The sequence below is a fragment of the Lactuca serriola genome, chromosome 9 (genome assembly GCF_051521515.1).
Source record: "Lactuca serriola cultivar US96UC23 chromosome 9, Lser_US96UC23_V15, whole genome shotgun sequence".
Classification (NCBI taxonomy): Eukaryota; Viridiplantae; Streptophyta; class Magnoliopsida; order Asterales; family Asteraceae; genus Lactuca; species Lactuca serriola.
Window position 1 is genome coordinate 83,905,393 of NC_136416.1, and position 12,742 is coordinate 83,918,134.

Consider the following 12,742-nt stretch of genomic DNA (forward strand, 5'->3'; position numbering starts at 1 on the left):
CTTTTATCAAAAAGTCATTTTTGACGCTTATCGTCTCTAAATTGACTAGCCCAGATCTACGGGCGTTACAGCTAAGCCATTTTGCTGAGGTGTTTTTGCACATGAGGTTTGGTGTCGGATATTATTTTCTTTACATAATTGCTGCATCCTGTGGTTTATATATTTGCCTTCGTTATCCGATTGAAGTATTCGGGTTTCTTTTTGATATAAGGTTTTCACAGTATGATGCAATTCTTGAAAAGCCTGAAAAACCTCATCTTTAGTATTTAGAATAGATACCCAAATCATTCTTGTGCATTAGTCAATAAAAGTAACAAAGTACTGGGCACCATTTGGTGTACGCACTTTAGCGGGTCCCCATACATCAGAGTGGATCACCATAAATGGAATAGAAGATTTATTATCACTAGAACCATATGAGATCTGTTTGCTTTTGGCTAACTCACACACACCAAACTTAAACTCATGATCCATTACATTTAAAAATAAACTAGGTTTCAACTTCTTAAGATAAGTAAAAGACAAATGCCCTAATCTCATGTGCGATAACCATGCCACAGATTTATTTGCTTGCTTCACTCTAGTATTCAAAGCTTTACCTTCATGATTCTCTTCAAGGTAGTATAACCGCCCACGTCTAGTACCAAAGCCAAGAATCCGATGAGTCACTATATCCTGAAATACACATTCATTCGGCCAAAAAATCACATAACAATTCAAAGCTTCTGTAATCTGACTAACTGATAATAAATTTGAGGATAGGGATGGACCCACAAGAAATTTATTGAGATCCATTGACCTTGTCAATCTCACTGGACCTTCACCAGTTACCTATGTCACATCACCATTTGCAGTGTGTATTTTTTGTTGTTTTGGAACATGTGAAGTGGCTAACTTGGACAAATCGTTAATCATGTGATCAGTGGCCCCTGTATCTATAATCTAAGTATCATTCTTTGTAAAATTATGTGGGTACATACCAGTAGATGTGTGAGCAACAACTGGGATATTCGTTTCATTGGTCGGGGCTGTAGTGGCTATCGTGGCTCGACTGATTTTCTTCCTTGGCTTCTTTGTAAAGTCCCACCAATTTGGGTAACCGATAATCTCGTAGCATTTGAGTTTAGAATGTCCATCTTCGCCACAGTGGGTACACGAGAATGTGTTTATTTTTTGTTCGAGGTTTTTCCTTTTTTAGGCCGATTTCGAGTAGCCAGATGAACCATACCATCAGGCTCATGTACCTTTTCTTCTGTGGTTTGTCTTTGATTCCAATCCTTTTGTATGTAGGCGTAACATGCTTCCAAACTTAATAGTGGATCCTTTCTCAGTACTTCACTTTGTGCCTGGTTGAATTCTGAGTCCAATCCTGCCAGAAAAATATGGACCCGGAATCGTGACATGGCTTTGTTTGCAGAGACAGCTTCATCCACAGTTTCTTCCTGAGTAGTTAAATGAGCATCAATTTCTTGAAAGATGCTTATCAGTTCGTTGTAGTATGTTGCCAGGGGACGTCCAATTTGTCGCATGTTGAATGATTTCCTGTTCAATTCAAACAATTGAGTTTCATCAGACCCATCATAAAAAGTTTGGGATACAGCTTCCCAAATTTCTGCTGCAGTCTGGAGGCATATGAACCGCTGAATGAGCGATGGGGACATCAAATCAATCAACCAGCTTTTGACTTTGTTATTTTCGATCATCCAGGTTTCAATCTCCTTTTCTCCTTCTGTGTGTTTCGTTGTTTTGCCCGTGATGTAGTTATATTTGTTTCGAGCTCCGATTCTCATCTCCATTAATTGCGACCATAGGTGAAAATTCGAGTCATCGAGAATAACTCCTCCAGTGGGAAACGGTGCATCAGTGTGAACGATGAATTGAGGAGAGTTTGAAGTTCCTGCTTAGTCACTCATGTTCTACGAATTCGGTATGGTTTCGAGGGTTTCAATAGATTGTTCGAATGGATTAGGTATGCTCTGATACCATGTGAAAAAAGAATACGAGAGATTGGTGGAAGAGTTTTCCGTTTTTCATATATTCTAATTAGGTTACAGTAGAACATATTTATACAAGAGATTTCAACCAAACTATCAATTACTTAGCTGTAACTCTAGGATCTGGAACAACTACAACAACAATTATCTACACATGTATGACTTATCTCAGTGGCGAACCTTAGTGGAGCATTGGGGTCCCGGGCCACAGCTCAATTTCCGGCACGTAGTGTAATTTTTTTTTCTATTAGGTGCACCGGCTTGAAGTACGAGGGACACCCCTACTAAAACAGTTTGCGTCCGCCACTGAATGAAATATAGAATTAACACCTTCAATATATATATATATATATATATATATATATATATATATATATATATATATATATATATGGGGTGGGGTGGGAGTGACTTTCATTAAGAAGGAAGATGGAACAACCCTTTAATAAATTCATTAAAAGTTCGTTAATGAATTTTAATCCTCATGTTGGTATGTTGTTTTTTAGGCTGGGGCGTGGCCTGCAGTGGCGGATGCTCTTATGGGCCAGAGGGGGCCATGGCACCCTGATTTTAAGGGTTAGAACAGGTACATATAGGGTTATTTAACAATAAAAATTCATCAAATGGACTAATGGCCCCCTTGATTTTAAGCTTTACATGCGTCTATAGATAAGTTAATTTTTTTTTTTTTTTGGAAAGTTATCAACCAAAGCAGAAGACAATATAACTCATTAACAAAATTACAAATATATCGGAAAATCACTAACAAATCAAAACAATCCTTCTTTCAACTATGTAAATGTTAAACTCTACAAAAAACCATAATCGTGTCTAGTTTACAATTAACTCAAGCTTTGAGTTTAAATAAATCAGTAAACCCTAAAAAATAATTGGTACCATCGGAAAAGAATTTCTGAAACCTACCCGAAGAATAAGACAGTCATCGGAAAGTTCATCTCTTGACCTTTCTCCATGCGCCCTCTCTGCTTCCTCTCCACCGGTCGCCAGATTGATTTCTTTCTTCGTGAGCTTTCTCTCATCTAGTGTTCACTAGATTACTAATCTTGAAACTATGCTTGCGGCCGCTTTAATTTCTCTCCCGTCTCCTCTCTATCAGAAGTTGTAAGTTGTCTCTTCCCTCTCAATATCTTTCTTTCTCTCACAGTTATTAAATAAGATTGTAATAGTGGGTATATCTCGTATATCTATACGAAAAGACTAAGGTGTTGTTTGTTTTTTCGAAGTGAAAATGTCTTAAGTCTGCGAACCACCTCTGCAATCATCTGTAGCAGAAAAGGTGGAACAAAAGGCTGCAACATTTAATAAAAAGTATGTTTGTTTTTTAACGTCTGCAGACTGCTGCAGTAAGTTAAAGTAAGGCGCGAAGAGGTTTGAAGCAGTTGGTCGCGCAATAATTGTTAAGTCAGAAGTCTTCAGGAAAACAAACAGTTGCGAAAAACCAAGTGTTGCACGTGTGCTGCGCGGCGCAGCAATAAGTGGTCTGAAGTGGTTTTTTTAAAAAAACAAACAGCACCTAAATATACAAAAGTCTAGACTAAAAGTTGCAAAACACTTAAAAACAATAGTCTAGACTTAAAGCTACAAAACACTTAAAAGAGGCATGTATTACTTTATTATAAAAAAATCAACTCGTTCCGGTAATTATTAAGTGTATATAAGATTTCTGTAAACAATAAAAAATCATTAAAATATATTACAATTTATTGGTTAGAAAGCGAAATGAATAAAATCAGAATGTGTATATATACATGTGTTGTATTAACAATTGTGTTTTCTTTTTATCATCAAAACCTTTTGTCAAGGTACAAAAGCAAATAAATAAAACAATTTGTTATGACATTATAAATATACGTTTAGAATATATAACATTGAAAACTTTTGTTAATTAATTTTGTTATGTATTATTGCGCATCAACATAAATAAACAATATTCTCTTAAAGGGTTTGTAAATCGGTACAAAAAATTGTTTATATAAATTTCTTTTGATTTTTTGGTTTCAGCCCCCTAATCATAATAGGCATGTTCCGCCCCTGCACCGTGGCCTATGTAGGCTTGGCAAACATTGCCCGTTGCTTCATCATGACATCCTCCACGACAAGGGTATGTTGAGTCCCTCTCCTCCCTTTTACTTATAATTCTTCACTCTCTTCTTCCTCACCATGGCATATCAATGTGCCCACTCCTATTTTCCTTTACATGGTAAATCAAGATGAAGTTTATGTGGAGCTTAGGTGGTAGATAAAAAGCTGAAATGACAACGCACCAACTGTGATATCGCTTGATTTGACTTAATGGAAACTTGTTATTCTCAAAATGTCTGAAAGTCGGAAAATTTACTCCAACCTTATGGGGAGCTTAGGCGGTAGACAAAAGTCGAAAAAGGCGCTTGTCTTATCTATTTTGATTTCTCAAAAAGGTAAAATTTGTTTATGTCGTAATAATTTATTCAGACTTGTAGTTTTTGGAACTCTTGTATCAAAATTGCTTCTAGTGTAATCATGAAAAGGGATATATCATTGGTGACTAAAATCTTTATCCCATTGTGTTCTGATCATGAAAGCCAATAAACCAGAATTGTATTTACGTCTAACCAAACTATTATAGCTGCGTGCTATATATATAGGAGATGAAGATGTGAATAAATTAGTCGTTATATGCATTCAGTAAAGATCTGACTTTGTACATTATAGGAACCATCCTTACAACTTGCAACAAATTAATCATCGAGACTAAATTAATAATTCTTCAGGGAGCATAGTGTCCAAAAGTTGTAATTGAATTTATTTTCTTTCTAACAAAATCAACACATCAACATTGTTTATGGCCACATACACAAAAGATTTCAAAGTCGGGTTGTAAACCCTTAACCATTATTTAGGTTAAAAGTTGCTATAATCGTAACTATGTTGTTGTTATGGATAGAAACCAATGTAGATTACTCGTATCCGTAAAAAAAAAAAAAAAACACAATATATATTACTATTTCATGCGATTTGTCATTTTCTATTTGATTAACGAAATATAGAAAGACAAAATAGCCCCTAACAAAGTGAACAAACATAACTTAAGCCACCTATCCGAGTTCACATACATTCTTCGATTCTTCCTCCATTCCCATGGCATTTCAGGATTCGATGAAGCCCACAACCCAATTCTCTTATCCCTCGCACTTTTCTCCCACTAACATCATCAAAACCAATTCCACCAATTAAAACCTCAAAACAAAACCTCAATTATTTTTCTTAACACAATCACATATAACTAAACTTACCTTCTCTAATTCTGGCCTTTTGTCATAGGCAGTGTAGTGCCATGCTAGTCCTTTCTTCAACATTAACTCCTGTGGAAATTGGAATCGAGTTTCCATATTAGTTGCTTTACAAATTTAGGTACTAAATCAGCATCAAAATCACCTGTACAAATATGCCATTACAGTAAATATCCCCAACAAAACGCCCATATTGATCCTCATCAAAAATCAAAATCTTCAAACACTTCCCATCAATTATCTTCACCAATTCATCCTTCGCCTCTTTCCCATAAGGCATTGCATTTTCAGGTGCATCTATTCCCCTGTTTCCATTTACTCATATCACCCCAAAATACAAACGCTTCACAAAATTAATTTTTTATAATCCAAATATGGAGTTATGAAATACCTTAGTCTGATCCTATACTTTCGGGCTAGAATTTCCTCGTTTTTTATATGTAGCACCCTGTATATAATATACCCCAATTCATAAAAAATAACATTGTCATTGTTGTCAAAGTTAAAAAGCTAGATTTGTGTGACATTTACTTATTTACCCATAGCCTGCATCTTTGATTACGGTGTATAGTGCGTCTGCTTTAGCGTAGTTCCTTTTAGCACGTGCTTCCTTGCGTTCAACTGCTGCCATTTGTATCTCCGGGGGGACACGTGTCGACTCCCGAGCATCTGACGTTCTAACATACACTGTTACACCATCGCCATCTGCTACTGCCCTTGGATCCACCTTTTTCAATCGCAAGAGTGAAAAATCAGTAATAAATTGAATTTGTCGGTGTAGAGGGGAGTTGTTCTTACCGGAAGCGTGTGCAACTCGAACTTGAAACCGTCGGAAAGCGGCGGAGTTTCACCGGCGGTGGCTTCAGCTAGCGAATCAAGAAATGGGAAACCATAGAATGATAATAATCCCTTTAAAACGAAAAACACAACACATAAATTACAAATCTTTTTTACATAAGTTAGTCGATGCATTATGTGACCTATTTGTTCCTTTAGGTTAAACCCGGGTCAAGATTTATAGGGCTAATGAGAAGGATCCAGAAAGGGTCCGGGTCCGGGTCCCGAGGTTTTGTTAATGGAGCTTTAATTCGCATCATTCTTCAAGAAAAGTTGTTTGGTAGAGAAAGAACCTGAAGATCAGCTGTTTGAGGTCTGTGTAGAGTGTGAATTACAAGCATGGAAGCCTCTTCAGGTGTCTTTGGTGGAGGCTTTGATTCCCTCCATGCTTTTGATAGTTTCATATACCTTCAATTCATTAGGCCATTCATTGGGATTTAACGGTGAGTTTAATGGACATTGTGGTGGAGTTCAATGAGGTGGGGTTTAATCCCATTGAATGTTGGTATGTATTTTTTTTTTGTTTTTTAAAATCATTTCATCAATAAAACTTTTTATTTAAATAATTATACCCTACATATATATACATAAGGTATATGTCATTATTTTCTTATTTATAATATTTGTAGTTTACTTTATGTTATATTGAATAATTTAAATCATCAAGGTAATTTATATTATAATATTCTAAACAAAAAATATTTAAATCTTCAAAATATTTTAAAACAATAACATATACAACAATCATTAATTAATAATTTACAATTTGTAACTTTTAATTTCTAATCAATGTAATATTACAGTTTTACAATATTATTTATAAAAAGATATAATTAAATGTTGATGTGGAAATTCATTAAACTCTTAAGGGTTTAATGGAGTGTAGAGTTTAATGGATAAAATGATATAGTTAGTGGAATGCTGATGTGGCAATCCATTAAACTCTTAAGAGTTCAATGCATTGGAGATGGTCTTAGTTCAACAAGATCAATCAACAACAATGGAAACTCAATGCTATTTGAGTTTTGATTTCGACAATTTTGACTTTGAGAAGGTAAAAAGGTGTAGTAAAGAGGTAGTAATAGTTGGGAAATTTATTATTTACTAATGGGACTGGGCTTTCACATGCTTACTCAGATCTTCAGGAAACTATAAATCATAAATCAAACGAGTGAATCGAGTTTTTCTACCCATGCACGAATAAAAAGGGTTGGTTTTGATAGATCCAGTTAAGAAAGGCGTGAAAGTGAAGTGAACCTGGGAGGTGATTTCAAAGTGATAGAGGTGTTGGGCAAGGGCGGAGACACCGACAGTGGATGAAGAAACGCCGTGGTGGCTAAGTGGTTGATCACCAGTGTCGCCACCGATAGTGGTGGCGGTTGGTGGTTCAGGACAGCATTGGCCGTAAAGAAAATTATTGTGGGTACTTGTCACTTGTTGCCCATTTGCATTGGAATTCAAAAAATATTTCTTGCGCTAGTGATTATTTTAGGCATTTGAAATATATATATATATATATATATATATATATATATATATATATATATATATATATATATATATATATATATATATATATATAAATAAAAGAAATCTCACTTTACTATTTCTATAAATAGAATCAATATAATAATAATATTTTTATAAGACGTTCAAGTCTTTAAGTTTAAAGTACAACCAACTATTAATATAATAATATTATAATATATATATATATATATATATATATATATATATATATATATATATCTTACAAATGATAATGCTAGGGATACATGTATTAAAAACACATTTAAATTAGTATTTCCTTATTTTTAGGGATTGAATTATTATTTTCATCAATTTTGACCCAACTTGTACTCCTAAAATATATCTTCTCTGGTATCTGGTGCATTCAAAATCTGAAACACTTCTTTTCGACAAATTGTTTGAAATTTAAAAGCTCATTCAAATTGGAGTTCCCTAATTTTTTGCATAAAATATAGTTGACTGGAGACTAATTCAAATATTCATCTCCTTTTCCTCCATGGAATCCACCACCAAAATATTTTTTGGTTTTGGCATTGCACTTTTTATTTTTGTGAAAACGATCGATAATGGTGCAAGTGTTCTTAGAAATATAACATGTCTTCGAATGGAATAAATTGCTTGAAAGAAACTATTCAATTGAGAAAAAAATAAAAGGTTAAGAATGGGGGAATCATTCTCAGCCAATCATTTTATATATGTAAAACACATTTAGATTAAGTCATTAAAGACACGTTGTTTTTCTGAATCATTCATTTGTTCTTCATCAACAACATCTGTTATTCATTCATCTGGATCGTTCCTCTGTTCTTCATCAACATCATATCTTCTCAATCAACATCATCTGTTCTTCATCAACGTCATCTGTTCTTCATCAAAAAAACATCAACGTCACCTGTTCATCATCAAAAAACATCGACACTTTATAAAACATCAATTCTTCATCAAATATCTTCGTTATTTCTTCAAAATGTTGTGATTCATCATCAAAAACATTTATTTGTACTATTAAGTGTAAGTCGTGATTCAATCTTGTCCAGTTTCATTGATGTCAAGCAAAATCGATAAACATAATCCATATTTATCGATGTCACATCATTTTGCGATCACCAGTCATCGAAACTTCATCAATCGAACCTTCACCAATATCAAAAAACAGATAGCAATCGAAAGTGCATCAAGATAACCATATATTTGAAGATTTTCTTTTTAAATCGATTTTCAAAAACTTTGTTTTTCATAAAAAATTTCACAATTTTTGATCTAAACCTACTGATTATTGATAAATTTTGATAGGATTTGATTTGTGTTGTAATTATTGGCTTCAATTGTTAATTTTTTTACCATAATTATATAAGTTAATTTATTTGCACGCCAACTGTTCGATGAAATGCATAAACTAAATATATCACGTAATATTCACAAGTGAATATGTCTTTACACGAGAATCAATGTATGTCTTTTAAAAATACAGAGTAACTATGTAATTCATATGTGAATAACATATAAAAATTATTTTCAAATGCGAATACATGTAATATTCACAAATGAATACAAGTAATATTCATAAATGATAATGTATTTTTTTCGAAAAAAAAAAACATTGTTTTGAGGTCCTAAACAAGTTTGTAATTCATATGTGAATAACATATAAAAATTATATCTGTGTGTGAACATATGTAATATTCACAAATGAATATATATGTAATAATCAAATGTGAATATATATTTTATTAATGTTATATTCATTTGTGAATAAATGATAACTTTTTTTTTCGAAAAATTATAAAAATAGAAAAACGTCATTTTGAGGCCCTAAACAGTCCCGAATGGCCGAAAAACACCGCACGTCACAGCGAATCAGTGAGTTTGGTAAATCGCACCATTTTACATCAAATATGCGAATTTCGTCAAATTCCGAGACTAAACTTCATTGCGGCAAATTGTTTTGATGATGTCACTAAATTTTCATTCCTACTAGTGATGACATCATCATGACATGCTATGTATTCATATATGAATAAAATTTAGAAATCATTACGACATATTTACTGTTGATGTTACTAACTTCCATCCCACTAGTAAAAACATCATTGTAATCTGTTATTTGTATTTATGTGAGTAAACTATACATGTATATTTATTTATTTTGTGAATACAACCTTTATATATAAAAATAAACAATACACTATAAGAATTGGTTTGTGAATAGTTTTTTTTTTGTATATTGTAACAGTATTATTTACATGTAAAATCAACATTATACTAAGACAAACAACATTGTATTGGTTAATGAATATCATTTGCATTTGAATTTGAATTTAACACGATCAAAATGAAGAATATATTAAATTGTATAACATTTACACATGAATATAAAAACATATTGTCTTCGTCAATGATATCTTCTCAATTACGTCAACCAATTGTTAACCACCAGGATATGAACAAACCATTGATTGAAATGTATTCTTTTATTGAGTTATAACGATACCTGAAAAACATGTGAATACACATAAAAAAATGTTAAAAATATACTTTTAGTTCATAATAATAGCGATTTATCACATTTTAATTATCACATGATATATTCACACATGAATGTATAATCATATGTGAATATTATATGATATATGTTGTTTATATTGTATATTTACATGTGATATTACATGGTATATTCACAAATGAATATTACATAGTATATTCACATATGAATATTATATGGTAGATTTACATGTGAATAATATATAGTATATTTACTTGTGAATATTACACATTCTAGTCACATCTAAATATTGCATGGTATATTCATTCATGAATATTACACAGTATATTCACATATGAATAATAGATAATATATACACTTGTGAATATGATACAATATATTCATATTTAAATATTAAACGATGCATTCACTTGTGAATATTACATAGTATTATCAATTGTAAGTATTATATAATATATTCACTTATGAATATTAGATGATATATTCATATGTGAATATTACACAGTTTATTCACATATGAATATTACACAAGATATTAACATATGAATATTACAAGGTATATTCACAAATATATATAATTTTTATATGTTATTCACATATGAATAACATATAAAATTATATATTTGTTTTGTGTTTTAATAATCATATACTGATTAAGGTGCGAAAACATATTCATATGTGAATATAACGTGGTAATTTAGTCTATGCATTTCATCAAACAGTTGGAATGCATACAAGTAAGCTTTTTCAAAAATGCTAAAAACATGATACTTTGACTATTTAAAACTTACAAAATAGTAGATTGATAGAGAATTATATGAATTTTTTCAAAAAAAAATGATTTGATGTTTTTCTAACCTTAATTTCGAATTTTTGTTTGATGATCGATGTTGAATGAATGATATGAAGTGAAGCTGTTGTTGATTATCGATGATGTTGATCTAATGACACTGGGAGTATAATTAAGCGTAGATGTTGAAGATATGCTCGTATTCAAGCAAAATTGAAGGTTGGATTGAAAGAACCAAAAACGAATTTTTTTTGTCTATTGTTGAATGACGTTGATGAACGTGTTTTTGACAAAGATGGATGATTGATTAACATTGGATGATGTTGATCGAGGATTTAATTAAAGAAATCTGGATGATCGTTGAAGTTTGGGAAGAAATTTGGATGATGAACAATCGAGTAGTAATTCATCATATCATATTTACAAGTTTGCCACCGTGTATTTTATGTTAAGGTGCTAATTAAATGATTGGCTGAGAATGATTCCCCCATTCTCAACTTTTTTTTTCTCAATTGAACTCTCTCTCTCTCTCTCTCTCTCTCTCTCTCTCTCTCTCTCTCTCTCTATATATATATATATATATATATATATATATATATATATATATATATATATATATATATATATATATATATATATATATATATATATATATATATATAGTGCAAATAACATCACTTTTCTAGCATCTTACTAGAACTTGCGGTTATAAAATATTTCATCTTTATAAACAAATAACTTTTTTATGAAAAATATGTCAATGTGAGATCCGTTTATGGTAAGTTGTGTGGTTCTCTTGCCGCACATGGGAACGAACGAAAATATGTGGTATTCACCAAAAAAAAATAATTTTAATTTTTGTATTTTCGTAAAATAATTAGTTTCCTAGAACAGCTATCATGCACCTATATGCATTTTTTAGGGATAATGATTTAAAAATATAATATATTTTTCGATTTATACGTATTTAATCGTTGAATTTTTTTTCGTCCACATTTACCCTTTAAATTGTTAAATTGTACACATCCAGTCCTTATGACCGGTTACTCCAAGTTAGCTGGAAAAATGACTTAATATGGTAATATATTTCTCATTTTATACACATTTAGTCCTTAATATTTTTGTACACATTTAGTCTTTAATATTGTTTTGTTTCAAATGAAGTCTTTTTTATTTTTGTACTCATTCAGTACTTATGAATTATTTCTTTAAACTGTTGATGTTTATGTCCATCACGATCTCAACTGTTTAGTTGCGTAGATCTTGTGTTTTAAACATCGTAACTTCTTCATATGATATCAAATTTTAACGACCTTTATATCTACATGTTCGTTTTTTGAGTATACTACAACTTTCGTTAAGATTATTCTCGTTAAAATGTAATAAATTTTTACTTACGATTTTATAGGAAAAAAAACATTAATACATGCATTCATAAAAAACGTATGGATATAAAGATCGTGAGTAAAAAAATATATTATGTTTTAACGGTAGTAATCTAAACAAATGTTGTCCTAAACTAAAATACGAACACATGGATATAAAGATCGTTAAAATCTGAGATCGTATGAAGAAGTCATGACGTTCAGAATCCATGACCTAAGCAACCAAGTAGTCGAGATCTTGATAGACATAAGCATCAAAACCCACAAACACCTCATTAGATGTCATAAGAAAAATTAAAAAAAATCATTTATAAGTACCGAAACGAGCACAAAAATAAAAATGACTTATTTTGCAACAAAAAGAATATTAAGGACTAAATGTATACAAAATGAGAAATATTTATGTAAAAACT

General features: G+C 31.6%; 1 protein-coding gene across 1 annotated transcript; it reads right to left on the reverse strand.

Annotated features, from left to right (window-relative positions):
* Positions 1–4,992: 4,992 nt before the first annotated feature.
* Positions 4,993–6,585, reverse strand: LOC145076795 (putative 38.1 kDa protein). The gene is made up of 7 exons (XM_079022583.1): positions 6,415–6,585; positions 6,083–6,193; positions 5,824–6,011; positions 5,676–5,732; positions 5,430–5,589; positions 5,288–5,356; positions 4,993–5,196 (listed from the first exon to the last, which is right to left on the reverse strand). The coding sequence occupies exons 1-7, from the start codon at positions 6,523–6,525 to the stop codon at positions 5,020–5,022; spliced, it is 873 nt and encodes a 290-aa protein (XP_078878709.1). The 5' UTR covers positions 6,526–6,585; the 3' UTR covers positions 4,993–5,019.
* Positions 6,586–12,742: the final 6,157 nt, after the last annotated feature.

Excerpts from the sequence above, each read along its gene's own strand:
- LOC145076795 (XM_079022583.1), bottom strand. The coding sequence starts at position 6,525 with ATGAAACTATCAAAAGCATGGAGGGAATCAAAGCCTCCACCAAAGACA. Across the intron at positions 6,012-6,082 it reads TCGAGTTGCACACGCTTCCG|GTGGATCCAAGGGCAGTAGC; the intron begins GTAAGAACAACT and ends CGATTGAAAAAG. Across the intron at positions 5,197-5,287 it reads AAAGGCCAGAATTAGAGAAG|TGGGAGAAAAGTGCGAGGGA; the intron begins GTAAGTTTAGTT and ends TGATGATGTTAG.